General features: G+C 38.4%; 1 protein-coding gene across 3 annotated transcripts in view; it reads left to right on the top strand.

Annotated features, from left to right (window-relative positions):
- Positions 1-238: 238 nt before the first annotated feature.
- ELP2 (elongator acetyltransferase complex subunit 2) overlaps positions 239-22416 on the top strand; it is a 44508-nt gene continuing 22330 nt past the window's right edge. For 2 of the 3 annotated variants that reach the window (XR_449742.3, XM_007167090.2), the window contains exons 1-12: positions 239-389; positions 3400-3478; positions 6842-6912; positions 10634-10790; positions 11185-11262; positions 12663-12727; positions 13466-13532; positions 14238-14378; positions 15632-15727; positions 16793-16893; positions 17080-17211; positions 20661-20810. Coding sequence is in view for 2 of the 3 variants with exons in the window: in XM_007167090.2 (XP_007167152.2) it covers positions 252-389; positions 3400-3478; positions 6842-6912; positions 10634-10790; positions 11185-11262; positions 12663-12727; positions 13466-13532; positions 14238-14378; positions 15632-15727; positions 16793-16893; positions 17080-17211; positions 20661-20810 (1275 nt within the window). In the remaining variant the exon portion in view is untranslated. Of the gene's footprint in view, positions 390-3399; positions 3479-6841; positions 6913-10633; positions 10791-11184; positions 11263-12662; positions 12728-13465; positions 13533-14237; positions 14379-15631; positions 15728-16792; positions 16894-17079; positions 17212-20660; positions 20811-22416 lie in introns of those variants that run through there. The other variant, XM_057526152.1, reaches the window with a different exon arrangement.

Here is a 22416-nt window from a genome sequence, read left to right as displayed (position 1 = left end):
GTCGGGTCTTCCCTCCTGGGACGAAGGCCGTGCTTGTTCCCTGGGCCAAGACCCAGGAGACAGGCGCTGGTAGAGGCAACCGGGCACTGAGGACCACTGGCAGGGGAGGGGGGTGGGGTCGCCCCCGTCCCGCCCCCGGCCGCCTTGGAAACGCGGTGCGGATAACGCCAGCGGGAGACGCGGCGGCCGAGCAGTTCCGCTCCGAGGGCGGAAGTGCGTGCCCAGCTTTCGGCCGTTGACCAGGCAGCAACATGGTGGCACCCGTGCTGGAGACCTCTCACGTGTTTTGCTGCCCGAACCGGGTGCGGGGAGCCCTGAGCTGGAGCTCCGGGCCCGGAGGACTTCTGGTCTTCGGCACGTCCTGTTCCGTGGTGCTCTATGACCCTCAGGTAAGAGAAGTGGCCATACGCCCGACCCCGTGTGCTTCTGGGGCCAAATATGCTGGGTGCGCTTGGGGCGGACTGTAGACGCTGCTCCAGAGCGTGGAGACCGGGTGTGCTGTCCTGTCCGCTTCGGGGAGGGTGTCTGGGCGAGGAGTCTGGCTCTGGCGAGCGGGACTCGCCCCTCGCCCTCTCGTGCGCTGCGTCAGCCTGGGGTCACCATGTCCTACCAGTGGCCTGTTAGCCCCAGGTAGAGTCTCAAATGATGACAACCTTTTCCGAAGCCGCCTGTGGGAACTGTAGTACTGTTAAAAGAATCGGTTTGAGCTTTAAAAGATGTGCAATTTAGGTATGGGTTGAAGCCATCACACAGATGCTATCTCATTTCTATGTTTCCCTTAGTGTTATCTAATAAACTTTTGTTTTCTTGAATTTCGAAGACATATCACTTGTGTTTTAGTTTTGAGAATGGACATTTTAAAGAAAGTGCTGTTGGGGTAAAAGTCATAGGGGATGGGGACCCTAAGCACTAGGCATAAGGCAGGACTTACCCGTTCCCTGAACTGCACCCTTGGCCCTTTCCCTGTCACACTTCTCAAGTGACTAGTTTCTGCATTCTTCCCAGAGTTCATCATGACCTCATTCCCCCTGGCTAATTTTGGACAATGCAGTTAGTGTTGCTTCTCAAAAGGAGCATCAGTATAAAAAGTAAAGTGCTGGAAATTAAAATGCAGTGCAGGAGATATATATTTTTCTTATCTCACTGCTTTATTAATTTGATTAAAAATTCCATCATCCTAGACATACAGATGGCCAGCAGGCACATGAAAAGATGCTCAACATCGCTAATTATTGGAGAAATGCAAATCAAAACTACAATGAGGTTTCTCCTCACACAGGTCAGAATGACCATTATAAAAAGTCTACAAACAATAAATGCTGGAGAGGGTGTGGAAAAAAGGGAACCCTCCTCCTACAGTGTTGGGAGAAATGTAAATTGGTGTAGCCACTATGGAGAACAGTGTAGAGGTTCCTTAAAAACCTAAAAATAGAGTTATCGTATGATCCAGCAATCCCACTCCTGGGCATATATCTGGAAAAGACAAAAACTCTAATTCGAAAAGATATGTGCACCCCATTGTTCATAGCAGTGCTGTTTACAGTAGCCAAGACATGGAAGCAACATAAGTTTCCATCAACAGATGAATGGATAAAGAAGACATGGTATATATATACAATGGAATATTACTCAGCCATAAAAAAGAATGAGGTAATGCCATTTGCAGCAACATGGATGGACCTAGAGATTATCATACTAAGTGAAGTAAATCAAAGACAAATATCGTATGGTATTGCTTATGGGTGGAATCTAAATTATGATACAAATGAACTTATTTACCAAACGGAAATAGACTCACAGACATAGAAAACAAACTTATGGTTACCAAAGGGGAAGAGGGGGAGGGATAAATTAGGAGTTTGGGATTAACAGATACACACTACTGTATATAAAATAGATAAACAACAAAGACCTACTGTATAGCACAGGGAACTATATTCAATATGTTGTAATAACCTACAATGGAAAAGAATCTGAAAAAGAATATATATATATATATATATATATATATATATGACTGAATCACTTTGTTGTGCACCTGAAATGTTGTAAATCAAGTATACTTCAATTAAAAAAAATTCTGCCATCCTCACATCCGTTGCAGATTTGAACTTATAAATGAAATAGTTGTATTCATTTTTCTTATCTTGCGCTTGCTCATCTCCTCCCAGTTTTTGTTTTGTTATTACCATGCACTGTTAACTGGCAAGATAAAGCACTTAGAACCAAGGGTAAACTTTACAGTGGCTATTAACCAAGGCTTTGGAAGCCTGTCTCTCTGCACCTGTTTAATGGGTTTGTGCCCCATGCCCTCTATCACATTTTTATTTTTAATGATAATCTGCTGGCCATGTTAGGGGATTTTAACATCAAAAAAAAGTGTATGGAGCCTAAAAAATACTTATTTTGTTTTGTTAAATATTTGTTGGCTGGGTATTTAATGAAATATAAGAATAAGAACACGTCAGATGCTAAAGTAAAGTTTTGGGGATGATGTTCATTCAACAAACTTTTGAAGACCCTTTATGCACTAACCTTGAACTGAGTGGTGATGACACAAAGATAATGGGTAATAACTCCTGCCCATCAAGGAATACTGATTCTAGTGAGAAAGACAATGAAATGCTTTAAATTGTTTCCTAACCTCAACCCATATGTGAAATATGTTATTTTATGCACATTTACCCCTGTAAACCTTTTTCTCAGCCATGAGAATTCCGGTTGACATACAAGTAGATATCAAGCCAGTGCTCTAGGCAATCAGTAGAGAAAGGGGCTATAAAGTGGAGGGTTCAGTAGGCATAGAGTCTTCAGCAGTGGGGGAAGAAAAGAAAGCCCAAGTGTGGAGTGACATTGGTGAAAGCAGCAATCTGAGGGTCTTCAGGGAACCTGGCTGTAGGCCCTGAAGGGATCTGATGTTTGAGGACCTTAGTAGTTGTGGCCTGGTGACCTTGGGTCATTAAGGCCGAAGAACCGAACACCAGATCAGCCAAGGCATACAAAGTGAGCCACGAATTTGTATCCATTAATCTCGAATTCCTCTCTTGAAGGGTTTTTTGGTCAACCAAATTCTCAAATTGGTGTGAGCTTGGTAGAAGTAGGCCCTAAGACATGTGGGAACGCAGGTCCTTATCTGGTCTGGGATTTCAAGACAGGCCTCCCAGACAAGAATAGGACAGAGGTGAGTGAATGTGGAGTGGGGAGAAAGGCAGGAATGAATTAAAAAGTGAATGGATGATTTAAGCCATGGTTAATAGTTCATAAAGGAAGGTGATTCTGTTTGAAGTAATACTGAACCTTTTATTAGCATCAAAAACACTGAAATCTGATTTTTATTAATTTATTAATTCCTCTGTAGGATAAATTCTAATTTACTAATAAGTGTTTTCTTCTCTAAAGAAAAGTGTTGTTATTACCAACCTGAATGGTCACACTGCTCGAGTCAACTGCATACAGTGGATTTGTAAACAGGATGGTTGTAAGTATTAATCTGACTTTTCTTAATTTAGCATTAGCTTATCTGATATTATGCAATTGGAAAATAGAAGAAAAATGGTATGCCCAGTGAACTGTCTGACCTGTACTTTTACTTTATAGCAATTGAAGCATGGATAACACAGCAGTGCTTAGGATCAAGGTAGAGGCGGCCCATTACTGAGGCAAGACCCCATCATTGCTTTTGATCCAAAGCCTGTAATCAGGGCCTGTGTTGAGGCCCAGGTTGGGATTCAAAAGATTTGGCTTGTAGGTCTCTTTCTACCACAGACAAGCTATTGTTTTTTTAGGCAGGGCATTGCATCTCTGTTGACCTCAGTTTCATCTTAGTAACATATGAAAAGTAAATGTTTGGACTGAATCAGGGGACCCTGAGTGATTCTTGACACCTGTGAGGTCAAAATTATTTTCAGAATAATAATAAGTTATTCGTAGTTTTCATTCTCATTCCGTCACAAGTATGCAGTGCCATTTTCCAGTGGCTGCATGGTGTGGGATATTGCAACAGATTAAATACAGAAGCAGATATGAAAATCCAGCTGTATTCTAATAAAGTCAGACATTAAAGAGATTTGCTGAAATATAAAACAGTGCCTTTCTTCTTATTAATTTTTTGTTTTGGAAAATACAAGGTTCCCCCCATAAAAATGTTATTTATGTTAATGGGGTTCATCGTTATTTTTTTTTTTTTAAACTTTGGATTTATTTATTCATTTATTTATTTATTTATTTATTTATGGCTGTGTTGGGTCTTCGTTTCTGTGTGAGGGCTTTCTCTAGTTGTGGCAAGTGGGGACCACTCTTCATCGCGGTGCGCGGGCCTCTCATTATCGCGGCCTCTCTTGTTGCGGAGCACATGCTCCAGACGCGCAGGCTCAGTAATTGTGGCTCACGGGCCTAGTTGCTCCGTGGCATGTGGGATCTTCCCAGACCAGGGCTCGAACCCGTGTCCCCTGCATTGGCAGGCAGATTCTCAACCACTGCGCCACCAGGGAAGCCCCGTTCATCGTTATTTTTAAGTAAACTAATAAACAAGTATTTTTCATATTTCTCAGTTTTAATTTCTAATGTGGTTAATATTGGTACATATAGCCTATATAAACAAAAGGTCTTTGGGGTCCTGAAAAAATTTTAAGAGTGTAAAGGAATCCTGATATCAAAAAGTCTGAGAATGGCTGGACTAGATTATCTCCAGGTCTCTTCCATCTCTAAGATTCCATAGCTCCAGAATTTTTAATTAAGAATGCTTTTAGGTGGGCTTCTAAAATCCTATGGAATTTCCTCAGATGTCTTAAATATATCTCCAGTAGTATTCTTATGGATTCTCAATTAATTTTATTATTCCGTTTATTAAATATGTATTGAGAGCATTCTGAGCCAGGCACAAATGCAGCATTTCCTGAATTAGTGAGGCTTGGCTATGATTTTTATCTGTGACATTAAAAAAAATGTTTAATAAACTACTTACCTCAGTTGATGATGCAGTATTAGTCGCAGTAGGTCAGTAAAAACCATTAAATCTTAGAAAGAGTGGCTGTTAGCGCAGATACTAAAACACAGTTGTAATTATATTAATTGCCACCAGATGACATTAAAGACTACTTGAATCTCAGTATAGGGATTTGTTATAAAATATTAATTTGGGCTTGTATATTTTATTTTCCCTTTAAAAGTTAGGTTACATAAAATGAACTGCTTGTTGTATCACTGTAATCTCTATTATGATTGGTTTTCTCAGATTTGGCTCCACTGTCAGATAACTCATGTATTCTTTCTAACCCATGTATCAGTGACATATAAAATTCTAATAATACCATTTCATATTTTTAAAGTGTCTGATTTTTAACACATTACCTTCATGTACCTTATAGTAATTATCAAAATCATATAGTTAGATAAATGGCTTAATTTCTGTGACACATGAAGAAATTAAAGTCCAAGATCACAGCTGGCTGGCAGCAGGGTTAGGACATGAACCTGGGACTTCTGAGTATAAATGTAATGTTCTTTAGATAATCCCCCAGCTTCTTAACCTAACTATCTAGACATAAGCCAGAAGAAACAAATGGATGCAAAATCCAAACCAAAATTATGTTAGATTATTTCCCCCTTTTTTGGTTCTTACTCCCTTTTTTTTCTGTCTTCAACAAAAAGTTGTAAATGTTTAAAAGAGCTATTTTGAAATGTGTCTGATCTCAAAAATATGTCATGTACTACTTGATAGCAGCAGCTGACTGTAATGTCTCATATATGTTATTTCTGCCAAAAGTGTTTAGCCTGAATCTTATGAGGAAACAACCAGACATATCCAGATTGAGGGACATTCTGCAAAACAACTGGCCTGGACTCTCACTGTCACAAAAAAGGAGGGAACTGGGAAACTATTCAAGAGTAAAGGAGACTAAAAAGATGTGACAACCAAATGCGCAATGTGTGGTCCTTAGATTCTAACTTTTAAAAAAAAAAGCTATAAAAGACATTACTGGGACAATTTGGGGAAATTTTAATATGGATTATGTATTACATAACAATATTGTATCAGTGTTAAAATTCTTGAATGTGATAATTGTATTGTGGTAATGCAGGAGAATGTTCCAGTTCTTGGGAAAAATGGTAAAATATTTAAGGATCAGAGGTCATCATGTCTCCAACTTATTTTTTTTTTTAATAATGTTGAACATCTTTTTTGTTTGTTTGTTTGTAAATTTATTTATTTTATCTATTTATTTTTGGCTGCATTGGGTTTTGGTTGCTGCACGCGGGCTTTCTCTAGTTGCGGCGAGTGGGGGCTACTCTTCGTTGCGGTGCGTGGGCTTCTCACTGTGGTGGCTTCTCTTGTCGCGGAGCATGGGCTCCAGGCGCGTGGGCTTCAGTAGTTGTGGCATGCAGGCTTCAGTAGTTGTGGCACGCAGGCTCAGTAGTTGTGGCACGTGGGCTCAGTAGTTGTGGCTCGCAGGCTCTAGAGCACAGGCTCAGTAGTTGTGGCTCGCAGGCTCTAGAGCACAAGCTCAGTAGTTGTGATGCACTGGCTTAGTTGCTCCGTGGCATGTGGGATCTTCCTGGACCAGCACTCGAACCCACGTCCCACGCATTGGCAGGCAGATTCTTAACCACTGCGCCACCAGGGAAGTCTCTCCAACTTATTTTTAAATCGTTTGTCAAAAACAAAAAAGGGTGTGTGTATGTACATAGAGCAAGATAATTGAGCAAATATGGCAAAATCTAAACAGTTGGTGAAGCTAGGTAAAGGTATATGAGTTTTCTTTTCTCTTTTCTATAGCTTTGAAATTTTTCAAAATAGCTGGAAAAGAATTAAAATGTTTACTGAGGTATGATTTTTTTTCAGCTCCTTCTACTGAATTAGTTTCTGGAGGATCTGATAATCAGGTGATTCACTGGGAAATAGAGAATAATCAGGTGGGTAGACATGTTTATGGTTATAAGAAATGACTGTTATATCTACATTTATTTTCAGTCTTTCCCCTCATTTCTGCTGTGTTCTTCCTTTATGAAGTTTCCTCATTCTTGCTTATCAGTAATCCAGATCCTGTATCTTCCATACTTCACAGGCCTTGTACCCTTCCCTGTAATCTGCTTCTGTATTCATATGCTGTCAGTCATTTCTGTGAATTTCTCATCATTTGGAATAATTTTCAAACTGCTCTTACAGGGGATGTTTGTCTTGTTTTCATTGGTAGCAAAAATTAATACTGCTCTGTGCATAGGACAGCAGTTATCACGTGGATATAGATTTACATAATTCTGAGTGATGTTATAATATGCAATACTGGGTGTGTATGGACCTCTACTGATAGACATTTAGGTTGTTTCTAGTCACAAGCAAAGATTAAAAATGTAAAGTTAGTGCATCAGATGTTTGAACATCTGCCATGCGGAAGGTGTAGTAGATGAGGCAGAATCCTATTCATGAATCGTGTACATAGTTTTGAAGGCAAAATGTGCTTGAATAACTGAAGTACAAAGGTGGCTCTGTGGGTGCGTGATTTCACTTGCTGTACCACAACCATGCTGCTGTGGAAGTTCACTAGAGATTTAAGAGGCGGCCTTTGGGTTGCGTCTGATAGTGTGAGGTGATTTCCTTAGGAAACATTAAAGTGGTGAGGGTTCCAGGTAGGGAAAATGCATGAATCAAAGTGCAGGTAAGAAAGGAGACCATTTGCTCAGAAGTATCCAGTGTTAACCAAAGCCTAAGATGTTTTAAGGGCAGGGCTTTCCAGAGCTTGTTCAGGGAATTATTCATCTCTCAGTTATTGATTGTGGCCAGTCAAGTTTGGGAAACAATGCATATCATATACTTCTCTTAGAGAATCACAGTGCCCGTGAGCATAGTGAAGACTCTGAAAAGTTCTGATATGGAAAAACCTGCTTATCTTTGTTTAACTAATATTTCCTAAACTTACTTCAAGTCTGATTTTGTGTGTTTTTTTTTTTTCCTTCAGATCTTTTAGTATCCCTTGTAACTTTGAGGAACACAGTTTTGGAAATGTTTCTAGACAACACTTATGGGCTGTAATACTAGAGAAGTAGAGAAGGAGAAGACCTCGTGAGAATTTGAATACTTGCTTCAAGAGTTTGTTTTTTATTGGCAGGCATTTGGAAGTCATTGAGGATTTCTAACCAGTGGAGTATGAATACCAAAGAAGATGAATCTGACAGGAGCGTGCCAAATTAAGATAGGAAAAAAATACAAAGGAAGAGATATGGGATATATTTTTGAAGGAAAATGATTTTGGTATTGACTAGATAGTTGTCAAAGGAGTAGGGAGCTATTGGGTAGAGGAGTGAGAAATCAAAAAGAGTGGGATTCTGGCTCGGGGCTCTGGAAGAAAGATATTTCTACAAAGCAAAATCGGCAAGTTAGAGGGAAGATGCAGAATTCAGTTGTTAATATGTTACTTGTATTGCCGGCCAGAGACGGGACAGGTGTGGAGGAGGGGATTGTGGAGTCACTTAGACTTGAATGAGAGTTCTAATGGTTGTGTAGCAAAGCAGCTCCTGTTTGGATTTACCTTGGCAGAGGAATCCAGAGAGAGCCATTTGAGCACTCATTTTTGAGACCTTGAGTTGAGACTTGGAAGACTCTTTCCTCAGTGCTGCCCTACGCTTCTGTCAGTAGAGAGGATTGCAGGCTGGGTATCTGATGGCAGACAGCGAACTTAGAGACGGACCGGAAAGTAGAATGTGAGGCCAAACAAGGAGGAAGATGAAAGGCATAAAAGAGGGATGAAGGGAATAAGAGGATTTGGGGGAAGAAGTCACATATTATAACCTTAGAGGCTTAAAGGTTCCTTCTGGTATGCATTTCCATGCACACAGGTGTTCACTACATCTTGACTTCTGATAAAAGGAAATAATTCTAAGCTGGTATAATGAGAGATTTGAGTCTCTGAACAGTGGGCATCGTTTTTTTAAAAGCCGGTGAACTTGAGAGATTTGTTTTGTTTGAGGTTTTAAGGTTCTCTAATGGTTGAAATACAACCCTGCTTAAAAGATGTGAAGTGACATAGAAAACAAACTTATGGTTACTAAAGGGGAAAGGAGGTGGGAGTGGGGATAAATTAGGAGTTTGGGATTAGCAAATACAAACTACTATATATAAAACAGATAAACAACAACGTCCTACTGCGTAGCGCAGGGAACTATATTCAATATCCTATAATAAACTATAATGAAAAAGAATATGTGTATGTGTATATACATATATATGTATATATATTATAAAACTGTACACCAGAAACTAACACAATGCAACATTGTAAATCAACTATACTTCAATTTTTAAAAAAATAAATAAAATAGAAAAAAAAGGGCTGTGAAGTGAGTTTTTCCATAGATTTAATGTTTCAGGGGGTAATGATACAGACTCATGTAAAGTTTAAATACAGAACAATAGGAAGGAGGAAAAAGATACAAAATTTCAACAGTTAACATTTTAATGAACATTGTGCCAGATCTCTGGTTATGTGTGTATAATTACACATGAAAGTGACTTTATTCTACTTGAGTTTTAAAAAGTGTTTTTTTCAGAGAAGCCAAAGGTTAATGATTACAGGAAGTTAGTGTACAGACCCTTATACATAACTATCAATTACCTTCTTGAGTGGCAGAATTCTGCTTAACTAAATGGGAAAATAATTGAGGAGACATTTAAGAGACACCTCTGTTTCAGCAGACAACAGTTTACAAAAGGTACCTCTCAAAGGAAGTAGTAGAATCTCACATATTTGGAACTCTAAAAAATAGATGCAATATAGAAATGATGCCACAGGGAATAATATTGCGTGGCAAGCTAGAAGACTTGATAAACAGATGGGATTTCCCAGTTCTTTTTGTCATTTTTCCATTTTGTAACTCTGCTTGATACAGGTAAGTATTATGAGTGGATGCTAAAAATACTTGGTAAAAGTTTGACAGAAAATAGAGTATTTACTCCGTCCCAAAGTAAAATCTCACATATTACCACCAAAAAAAAATTTAATTTCACAGTGAAAAAACATGGCAGACACTACCTCTACTAAAATATGAGGGTTAATTTTACTAGAAGTGGGACAAACTGACATTGTGTGCCTCCTGATGTGATGCACTTACGTAGTGGTGACGTCAAAATGTACACCCTGAGTCTGTTCGTGAGGAAATATCAGACTAATCCAAGAGGAGGGACAGTCCACAAAGCTGGCCTATATTCTTCAAAAATGTCAACGTCATGCATGTCTTTCCATGGTAATAAGCATGCATTATCCTTTTTGTTGGCTTAGAATATGTGTCTACAATTATTTAATCAGTTTCCTATTAATACTTATAGGTTGATTGAAGTTTTCCTAAACAGTGTGTGATGAATGTCCTTCTGCATTTGTCTTTTATTACTTGTTAAACTAGTACTGCTCTCTCAGAGTAGATTCTCAGATGTGAGATTGCTGTGTCAAAGGGTATGCACATTTTGTGTATAGTTAATATGATCAGGCAGGATTCTCACACGTTTACATTCTTCTCATTGAGAGGACTTATTTCTGGATCAGGCATTTTAACAGTACCTTTAATCCTCTGATTCTAGTTAAATGCAGGTTAAACTGATAATTCCTTTTTTATCATAATGTTTTTGTTATTCTTTGTGATTCAGCTTTTAAAAGCAGTCCACCTCCATGGCCATGAAGGACCTGTTTATGCAGTGCATGCTGTTTACCAGAGGAGGGCATCGGACGTTGCATTACATGCACTGATAGTGTCCGCAGCTTCTGATTCTACTGTTCGAGTCTGGTCTAAACAGGGTTCTGAAGGTAAGTTTACAGACATTGTGATCCAAACAAATGAAATTAAGTAATTTAATTATCAGATGAAGGACAACTTAGAAGAGCATTCATGTAATTTTTCAGTCTTTCAAGCTGTTTTAAAAATGTTAGAATTCTAATCTACATGTTTGTTTCTTTTGCACTTTTCCATAATTCCTCTTTACCAAACTGTTTGATAATGTAAATTCCTTCAAAGTCTTTTCATATAAGTCTTTTTGTTCTCTGTAACCTTGTTAGAAATTGGCCATTTAAATTCCCGTCATCACTGGTGGCTGAGGACTGACTTCTCTCATCTCCCTGCTGACATCTGATGATGCTACCCAACCTCTAAGGTGGATACACTCAGAGTTAGTTGTTCATGATGTGTTTTATTATTTCTTAGTGACATGCCTTCAGACCTTGGACTTTGGAAATGGATTCACTCTGGCTCTCTGCTTGTCTTTTTTGCCTAATACTGATGGTGAGTATCCTGCTAAGTGTATATTAAAAGAGGAATGTATTTTTATATCCCCATACAACCAGAACCTAAAAGAAACATACTGGATCTCAATTTTGTGTCTAAATGTTTTCAGGAAACAAGTTGAGACATGGATAACATACTTTTGTTCTCAGTATTCAAATGATCTGTGTATAAAACATAAGGTCAAGGGGGATTATGGGGGGGTGGCTATTAGAAACTTTAGTAGCAGTTAAAAATTTAAGTGACTCAATATGTACTCAAGATTGGTACTGCTATTTATCAAATATACTGTCTATGTATATAGATGTAATTTGAGAAAATTACCTAGCTCTATAGAAGGTGAAGGTCTGGGATAAGTTGAGAAAGTACTGAACATGGATCATGTGAGTATTTCTCTCAAGGTGACAGCCCCTGCACCTGCATAATGACAGCATCCTTCATAATGACAGCGCCCTGCGTGATGACAGTTTGCCTAAGACCACTTAAAATCTCCAAAGAAAAAATTCCCCTTTTGCTGTGAAACCCATCTGTACCTATCTTTGATTATCCTCCACAAAAATGATGGCCAGTGCAAGTCAGACAGTCTTGTGCCTCCTCAGTTACCTGGAGGACAGACCTGGTGGGGAGAGGCCGGGCCTGGAAGCCTCCAGGCTCTTTTGCCCTTTGCAGCAGGAGCTGCGACTCTGTGGTCTCACGTGATGTTCCACTTTGTGTGAGGGCTCCCCAGGAGGAGGAACTACACACATTCTGGTTTCATTACATAGATTTTGATTTCTTCGCATCTACGTTGAGGCCAAGTGACTGGAGTTTTTGGCTTTTTTTTTTTTTTTTAAGTTGATTTAAAGAAAACTAATTTTACAGTCACACCTTTCATAACTTTTTATCCACATAGTTAATTATATGCTCTTTTATTTTCTTTAATTACTTCATGGATTTTGTTTTACTATCAAATTCTCAAAATGTAGTGTCCTCAAAGTAACAAACATACCCTTAAATCTTTGTGCAGTAGCCCTGATGCTGGGCTCATAGTAGCTCTCCCGGAAATTTTATTATTCACTTGGGCTGACAACATTTCCTGTTAGTCTTCTGGCTGACATAGTTAAATGCTCCCAGCTTGCTCTCGAGCTTCTCTTTTTACTGCTCCTTCTATTGTAAATGAAACAGAATAAAGGAAAGGATTCTCAGTTAATAATCATTCTTTGCCGAGTAACCATTTAATGGAACATTTTAGAATATTCATTTTATTTCTAAAGACGTTTATTGAGTACTTTCAATTTATTTGTTCAGTGGTGTGGGAAGCAGAAGTCAGGATTCTTTACCTAGAGCTTAGGATCCAGCATAGGTGATAGTCATAACATATGATGGAATACTTACAGCGATGCCTCTTTTCCCCCCACCAGTACCAGTATTAGCATGTGGCGATGATGACTGCAAAATTCACTTATTTGTTCAACAGAACGATCAGGTAATTAATGTTGTTTCTTAAGAGGCTAGAATTATGTTCTGCTTAATTACATATCTTAATACAGATTATTTCTAGATTATAGAATTTTGGGAATGTTCCAATCTAAATAATCCAATAGGAGAATCTTTTCTGGCAGTCTTCCATTAAACAGTTTTTCACTCTTTGAACACCAGGTATACTGCTGCTGCTTTGGCTACCAGGTCCAGAGTCGTTGGGGGAAACAGGTCGTTAGGTGGAGAAGAAGAGAAGGAAGATGCTGTAGTAGTGTTTTGTCCTCCCTAGCAGTGGTTATTTGTCCTTCTGGGCTTTACCTATTCTTTGAGTGGTTAAACTAGAGGGAAGTTTCAGAAAGAGGGTTGGTTAACTCTAGGCTCGTTTAGTTAATAACAGAGGTATTTGTTTCTTTGCATTTTATAAGAAAGTTAAAAATTACTGAATGTTCAACCACCCAGCTTTTTTCTATATTGTGTCCACAGCATATGTGATTTTACCTTGTGAATGTTGAGTGTATTTGAGAACTACAGATATTATCTGCTCAGGATTGCTCAGTTAAATTTGGATGATTATGAGATTTTTCATTCCCAAATGAGAGCTCTATCTGATGTCTGATCAGATAGTGTTCCCAGTAAAAAAAAAAAAGCAATGCAGTCAGACTGGCTGAGACCAAATGAAGTCACTGATATACATGAAAATATTAAATTCTTACATCAAGTCCTATGATTTTTGTTATCTTACTAGTTTCAGAAAGTGCTTTTTCTATCTGGACATGAGGATTGGATAAGAGGCGTGGAATGGGCAGCCTTTGGTCAGTATGAAATTTTGCTAAAGTACATATAATGGGGACAAGTATGTGTAATTTCAAAGCAGCCTCTTATTTTTTTTTTTTAATATTTATTTATTTATTTATTTGGTGGTGCTGGGTCTTAGTTGCAGCAGGCGAGCTCCTTAGTTGTGGCTTGCTGGCTCCTTAGTTGTGGCATGTGAACTCTTAGTTGTGGCATGCATGTGGCATCTAGTTCCCTGACAAGGGATTGAACGTGGGCCCCCTGCATTGGGAGCGTGGACTCTTAACCACTGTACCACCAGGGAAGTCCCCCGTGTATGTTTTAATTTAAAATTTTCTTTGTATGTTACATTTTCCTATTGGCCCAATTAGAAAAGAGGATACTTATCCCTTGTATTAACTATTAGTTGGGTTGGTAGAGGATGAAGCAAGTTGATATTTATAAGAGGACACTAGTTGTTACACATGCAGACATTCTTGAGAAGTTCTTTGTAGAAATTAGTAGATTGTATAGGAATACCACATATTATAGCCATTTATTATCATTGTCTGTATATTTGTCAGTGTTATTGAAAATGAATATAGGTCAAATGAATGAAGGATAAGGAAGCAAAGTCTAATTTTTTCAGGAAATCGATAAATGTGTATATTGTAGAAGAAAAACTCTTATATTTAAATTTAAGAATAGGATGTTTTAAAAGTAATAAAATTTGTTTTTTTAATTAGGTAGAGATCTTTTCCTAGCAAGCTGTTCACAAGATTGCCTGATACGCATATGGAGGCTGTATATAAAATCGACATTTTTAGAAGCTCAGGAAGATGATAATATAAGACTGAAAGAAAATACTTTTAATATAGAAAGTGAAAGTGAGTAATAATGAAAATATTTGATTTAACAATACTCAGGTTTCTTAGCTGATTTACGTATGTTTCACTACACACATATGTGAAGGTTAGGTTTTCAGAAGTATCAGATCCCTAGCTGAAACTGATATATGCATTTTTCCTTTTTTATTTTTATGTGAGGGTAAGTCATTTTTCATATATGAAACTTACTTTCTAAACCATGTTAGTGAGATTTTTTTAAATTGCTGGAAATAATGTTATTTTCTCAATAAATGAGTTTGTAAAATATTACTTAATTTGCAGTTTTAGCATAGGAAGATGTAAAGGGTTAATGTGAATTATTCATACCATTTTTGGAGGATATTCATCAGAGACAACTAAATCCCTACATTTGAGCAGTATATATAATTCTGATTTTCTTACTGTCTGGCATCGGAACAATAACCCTCCATGGTAGATTCTGTTGGAATGTTGTATTTGAAGGAGATATTTTTGGATGTGTATCTAAATTATAAAGTTAGTCCTCAGTAAACACTTCATCCAGGAGTACTCTTCTTTGTTATTACTCTTCTTGGTTGTAAAGCCCATTGGAGTTGAGATTTGGTAACAGATTTATGAACCAAGAAATACTATAACCAGCATATTGTGAGTAGCTATTTCCAAATATGAACATTTTTGTGATATTTTCATTAATTATTTTGTTTGAAAGGTCACAGTACTGATTTGACTTCCTTTATTTCTGCATTTATCTTAGGTTTTTTTTTTTAATGGTACTTTATTACACAAAATGAGTGAGGATAGCAAGGAGGCTGGCATGTCTGTTTTTGTTTTTTTGAGTTTTTTTTTTTTTTTTTTGGCCGTACTGTGTGGCTTGCAGGATCTTAGCTCCCCAACCAGGAACTGAACCCGGGCCCTTGGCAGTGAAAGTGCGGAGTCCCACTGACTGGACCGCCAGGGAATTCCCTGTTTTTGTTTTTTAATTGCAGTGTAAGAGTAGCTATCCCTGAAAATTTTAAATAAAACATATTCCTTAATTTTTATTATGACTAGGTAGCGAAAATGTAAAAAAAATTTATATATCTTTAGAACTTTTTTCTCCTGTAGTTTTGAACAATGGGTAAAGTTAATGAAATTTAGAATGAGTGCTTTTTGTTGAAAATAAATCATGTTCTGTTCATTTTTTTTTTTTGGACATAATTGTACAACCGAGCTGGTTTTGAAAATGTTCTTTTTAGAAGAGCTTTGTGGAGAGAATCCTTTTTTTGTTGTTGCAGGTATTAAAATAGCATTTGCGGTTACTCTGGAGACTGTGCTGGCTGGTCACGAAAACTGGGTAAATGCAGTTCATTGGCAACCTTCATTTTACAAAGGTAGGAAGAAAAACATACACAAAGCTGTCATTTCAGTACAATCTCACTTACAGAATTTTAAGCTGAACAAATGAAGTAGAGGATATTTTTTGAGTGTAATTAGAAATCTCAACTATAAGACAGTTTCAAGTTGGGAAAGTGTAATACTGCAGCCCTGTTCTGCTAGATACTCAATTCCATTGAAAATTGTATTTCTAAGAGGGGAAAAGTATGATTCCTGCCATGATGCCAAAACTGCCATATGCCTTTTAACTTTTTTTCTTTAAAGTTTTTACCTAGGCCTTATGGGATTTAAGAGAAGTTGACTTTCAAGCCAACTTCACTGGAACCTTTACCCTTGGAAATACAAAGTTGGTAATACCAAGATACATCATTTATGAAAAAGTAAAGACTTCCCACTCTTTCATTTGCCCTTAACTTCTGTTTATGGAGTGACGGCTGATGCTGGGGTGTAGAGGTGCGCACGGCAGCAGCCTCGTGTTCTTCCCCCAGCCCCTTCCCCAAGACAAGAGTAGAGCATAGCGATAATTAATGCTCAGGTAACACCATCCAGCTTTTATTATATTATGCCATATTTGCTGCAGTTAAAAAAAGATAAATTAGATACTGTAGATACTGGGGATCCCTGTATAGTTTTTCCTGAACCTTTTCCCCTTCATCCTTCCCTTGAGGCTGAATTCAGTGTATATTATTCCCATGCATATTTTTATACTTTTACTGCACATTTATGTAACCATAAACAGTATTGTTTTACAGCTGTTAAAACTTGATCTCAATATGCATTTGTCCTCTTATGACCTGCCTTTTAAGCATAACATGGTTTGGATTAATGTAACTCTAATTTACTTATTTTTATTGCAATATAATATTTCATTGTCTAAATATTACCACAAGTTGTTTATCTGGTCTTCTACTGATGGACTTTTGTGTTGTTTCCAATGTTTTGCTATTGCAATGCAACAGTGAATGTTCTTATAGTACCCATGTTGTGTTTTTCTGGTAATCTACAAACAGGATGCCTGTTGATCACCTAAAGGCATTAGTTGTTTTGTTTTTCTTCTTTAGATGGTGTTCTGCAACAGCCAATGAGATTGTTGTCTGCCTCAATGGATAAAACCATGATTCTTTGGGCTCCAGATGAAGAGTCAGGAGTTTGGCTAGAACAGGTAAAATGTGAATACTTAAGGAACAGAAAACTGGGTTTATTAGACAATAAATCCCAAGTCTGTATTCCTAGAGCTGCAAATATTTGCCTTTGTGTACGTTAAATAAGTGAGAACATAATCTCTGGAATGAGTGATTTCTGTTTTGAGAAATTGGTTATGAATTGTTTTCCGTCTATTGTTGAATAGGTTCGAGTAGGAGAAGTAGGTGGCAGTACCCTGGGATTTTATGATTGCCAGTTCAGTGAAGATGGCTCCATGATCATTGCTCATGCTTTCCACGGGGCACTGCACCTTTGGAAACAGAATGCCACTAACCCGGTAAGAAAAGTGCTTTTAAATCATTTCTGATTAGATAGAGTGAATTCTACATGAAACCTAGGAAAACTGTTGTTTTATGTATAACACTCTACAGAAACATAGTAGAGGCATTTAAGTTAAGATGACATCACTTCTTTATGTAGATTTATTCTGTAGTTATAATAGGTAAGACACTCATGCTTTTCTAAGAATAAAATTCAGTTGTCCAGCATTGTTGAGATATTGAAATTTGCATGTAGGTAAACTTACATAAGGGAAGTTTAAGCTGTATAAATTTTAAGCTCTCCCTTAAAGCTATATACATTTTGTGGTAGGAGTTTTTCCTAAAATGTATAATTTCTTTGTCTTTTTTTTAAATTAATTTTCTTTTTTCTTTTTTAATTAATTTATTTCTTTTCGGCTGCGTTGGGTCTTCATTGGTGCACGTGGGCTTTCTCTAGTTGTGGCAAGCGGGGGCTACTCTTCATTGCGGTGCACGGGCTTCTCATTGCGGCGGCTTCTCTTGTTGTGGAGCACGGGCTCTAGGCGCACTGGCTTCAGTAGTTGTGGCACACGGGCTCAGTAGTTGTGGCTCACGGGCTCTAGAGTGCAGGCTCAGTAGTTGTGGCACACGTGCTTAGTTGCTCCGCGGCATGTGGGATCTTCCTGGACCAGGGCTCGAACCCTTGTCCCCTGCATTGGCAGGTAGATTCTTAACCACTGCATCACCTGGGAAGTCCCTCTTTGTCTTCTTAAAAATAACATAATTTGATATTTTCCTGTTGGATAGCTAGGTACTCCACTGATAATTATTGAATGAATGACTGATACAAGGGCATTAGAAGCACCTGTTATTTTATGGCAGAATATATTAATTCTCTCAGGGGCTCTTGATATGTGTAATTCTAAATGGTCCTCCAAATATTGGGCTCTTCTAGATCTTTCTTATAGTTTTTAGTCTCTTCTCAGAGAGGGGTGATCTTCCTCTAATCATGTAGCTGCCTCTCAGCATTATTCCAATCTTTTCTTTCTAATTTGCTTCTGATCTGCTTTTTTGGGTTTGGGGAAATGAGATAGCAGGAAAAGTGGCCAGGAGCACACGGATCTTGGCCCCAGCACTTACTAGCTGTGTTTCTGAGGTCATTACTGAACTTTTGTCTCAGGTTCCTCATCAGTAAAATGTGGACAGTAATAGCACCTACTCAGAGGATTTTTATGATACTAAAATGAATTAATATTGGTGTAGTATGAGAAGTAGGGCCTGGTACATACTGGATACTATATATTTTAAATAAATAAATCAAAGAAGTCAGAACATAGAGCACAATGTGAGTTAGCGGATTTTGAATGTGCATCTAATGGCTTCCCTTACAAAGTAACAATTCATGGCGCCCCAGTGGTGCACTCGGTTAGTGTGTGGTACTTAAGTACAAATTCATGGATTTGCATGACCTTTAGTTTGTGGGCTTTGTAATAGTTGTGTCAGGTAGGAGGATTTGAATTCTCAGTATATGGAGTGATTTACTTTTCCCTTGTATCTTCGATTTGGAGTTGATCTTTAAGATTGTTTTTACTGTTAAATGAACCAGGGAACCATTAGCTATGACACTTGTAAATAAGATATTTTTTAGGATAAATGTAATTTTGTTCTTTTCTTTTTTATTACTTTATTTTTGGCTGTGTTGGGTCTTCGTTGCTGCGTGCAGGCTTTCTCTAGTTGTGGCGAGCGGGGGCTACTCTTCATTGCAGTGTGCAGGCCTTCTCACTGCGGTGGCTTCTCTTGTTGCAGAACATGGGCCCTAGAGTGCAGGCTTCAGTAGTTGTGGCACGCGGGCTTAGTAGCTGTGGCTCGCGGGCTCTAGAGCGCAGGCTCAGTAGTTGTGGTGCACGGGCTTAGTTGCTCCGTGGCATGTGGGATCTTCCTGGACCAGGGTTCGAACCCATGTCCCCTGCATTGGCAGGCGGATTCTCAACCACTGCACCACCAGGGAAGTCCCTTAATTTTGTTCAGAGCTCCTTTGAGCCGTATTTCAGCTGGTCTTCAGAGGGCCTTCATAGAAAAAAGCATCAGTTGAGTAGGGAGAAACTCAAACCAGAGGACAGAATTTCACTGTACTTTTGCTTATAACTTGACTTCATATTTATAATAGCTATTTACCAAGTATTTAGGGTGATTTTTTTTATAGACTTTTATTTGTTTATTTTAAAGATTTTTTTTTTTGATGTGGACCGATTTTAAAGTCTTTTATTGAATTTGTTACAATACTGCTTCTGTTTTATGGTTTGGTTTTTTGGCTGAGAGGCATGTGGGATCTTAGCTCCCCGACCGGGGATCAAACCTGCACTCCCTGCATTGGAAGGTGAAGTCTTAACCACTGGACCGCCAGGGAAGTCCCTAGACTTTATTTTTTAGAGAACTTTTAGGTTTACAGAAAAATCGAGCAGAAAATACAGAGTTCCCATTTTCCCCTGCCCCCCACACATGCACAGCCTCCTCCATTGTCAGCATCCCACACCAGAGTGGAAATTTATGACAATCAGGGGTGATTTCTAAAAACAAACACTGCCCTTGAGGACTGTACCCATAGTCAAAAGTGCTGCACTTTGTTCAGAACTTTTTGGAACCTCCCATTAGTGCTAACTTTAGAATCAATTTTTATGTCACAGAAGAAATTAACAGCATTTCTTTGTTCCAGCCTATTTATGTTTTTGACCAGAAAATAATATAGCTTAGCTGACCATATTCATCACACTTGGCTTTGAATGACCTTTTAGCTATTTATACAAATTTAACTTTCCTCTAAAGTTCAAGTTTTACCACCACTTGAGTTGTTGAAAAAGGTGCTCTGTGGACCAGGCATATGACGTTTTCTGCATTTCATTTCACTCTTTGTTTATGTGGTTGCTGATGCAGGTTCCCTCAGGAGGTGGACTAACTGTGTTTGATTTAACCTCTGTCCTCTACACCTGCTGCTCTTTTCACTTAATAAAGACAGTTGGTCAGGCACACAGAATCTACAGACTCACATTACACAGTGCTCTACTATTTAGCTTGACAGGTAAATACTCACATAGTATCTAGAATGGGCCAGCCTTGTACAAATATAGATTCATCTAATTCTTGTAACAAACGTATGATGTAGGTAGCTCTTTTACAGAAGGGTTAATTGAGGCACAAAAAGGTTAGGCAGTGTTCTAGGAGGCAGTCATAAATGATGAATGGAGGGGACTTTCCCAAGGTTACTGCTTTAGAGGACACAACGCATGTTTGAATGTTTAAGTTCTAATATATTGATACTTGACTGGAAAACAGATCCTATTAAGTTCCCATCTTGTTTACTTAGCTCTTCACCTTGCTTGGGAGCTAAGGTTTTTCCCATACCAGACCTGAGGGATGAAGGCATTATCAGGTTTAATTTTGAGTGATGGTCTTTGATTATTTTGATGTGTCATGAGCACTTTCATTGCAGAGAGAGTGGACTCCAGAGATTGTTATTTCAGGACACTTTGATGGTGTCCAAGACCTAACATGGGATCCAGAAGGAGAATTTATCGTCACTGTTGGTACTGACCAGACAACTCGACTTTTTGCTCCATGGAAGAGAAAAGACCAATCACAGGTAAAATGTCTTCCTACTTGACTGATCACTTTACAAAGCATCCATGAGCACATGAAAAGTGGGGCAGCATCATTAGCCATTAGGGAAATGCAGATTAAAACCATGATGGGATGCCACTACACACCCTCTAGAATGGCTAAGGTATAAAATACAATAGCAAGTAGTTGTAAGGATGCCGAGTGACCGGATCTTTCTTACATTGCTAATGGGAATGCAAAATGGTATAGCCACTCTGGAAAACAGTTTCGTATTTTCTTAAAAACTGAAGCATTCTAAAGAAGACATACAGATGGCCAACAGACCCATGAAAAGATGCTCAGCATCACTAATCATCAGGGAAATGCAAATCAAAACCACAATGAGTTACCACCTCACACCTTTCAGAATGGCCATCATCAAATAGATAACAAATAATGAATGTTGGCCAGGAGGTGGAGGAGAGGAGCCCTCCTGCACTGTTGGTGGGAATGTAAGTTTGGTGCAGCCACTGTGGAAAGTGGTATTGAGGTTCCTCAGAATATTAAAAATAGAACCACCCCATGATCTAGCAGTCTCACTTCTGGGTATTTACTTGAAGAAAATAAAAACACTAATTCGAAAAGATGTATTCACCTCTATGTTTATTGAAGCATTATTTATAATAGCCAAGATACGGAAGCAGCTGAGTGTCCATTGATGAGTAGATAAAGAAGATGTGGTATATAGGCAATGGAATATTACTCAGCTGTTAAAAAAATGAAGTCTGAAATATATGCACAACTGAGTCACTTTGCTGTACAGCAGAAATTAACAACATTGTAGATCAACTATACTTCAATAAAGTTAAAAAATAAAAAATTTTTAAAAGAAAAAAAATGAAGTCTTGCCATTTATCACAACATGGATCTAGAGGATATTGTGCTGAGTGAAGTAAGTCAGACAGAGAAAGACAAATACCTTATGATCTCATATGTGGAATTTAAAAAACAAAACAAACGAACAAAGTGGAAACAGACTTATAGATACAAAGAAAAAAACGGGTGTTTGCCAGAGGTTTGAAGCCGGGTGAAATAGGTGAAGGGATTAAGAGGCACAAACTTCCAGTTATAAATAAGTCACAGGAGTGTGATATACAGCATAAGGAATATGGTCAATAATGCTGTAATAACTTTGTATGGGGACAGGTGGTTACTAGACTTACCATGGTGACAATTTTGTAATGTATTTAAATGTCGAGTCACTATGTTATACACCTGAAACTAACATAACATTACTTTTTTTTTTTTTAAATTTATTTTATTTATTTATTTATGGCTGTGTTGGGTCCTCGTTTCTGTGTGAGGGCTTTCTCTAGTTGTGGCAAGCGGGGGCCACTCTTCATCGTGGTGCGCGGGCCTCTCACCACCGCGGCTTCACTTGTTGCGGACCACAGGCTCCAGACGTGCAGGCTCAGTAACTGTGGCTCACGGGCCCAGCTGCTCTGCGGCATGTGGGATCTTCCCAGACCAGGGCTCGAACCTGTGTCCCCTGCATTGGCAGGCAGACTCTCGACCACTGCGCCACCAGGGAAGCCCATAACATTACATTTTATTTCAACTATATTTCAGTTAAAGGAAACTTAAGCATA

Source organism: Balaenoptera acutorostrata, chromosome 13, assembly GCF_949987535.1.
Source record: "Balaenoptera acutorostrata chromosome 13, mBalAcu1.1, whole genome shotgun sequence".
Taxonomy (NCBI): domain Eukaryota; kingdom Metazoa; phylum Chordata; class Mammalia; order Artiodactyla; family Balaenopteridae; genus Balaenoptera; species Balaenoptera acutorostrata.
The sequence above is the reverse complement of the archived record's forward strand: the minus strand, read 5'-3'. Positions and strand labels throughout refer to the sequence as shown.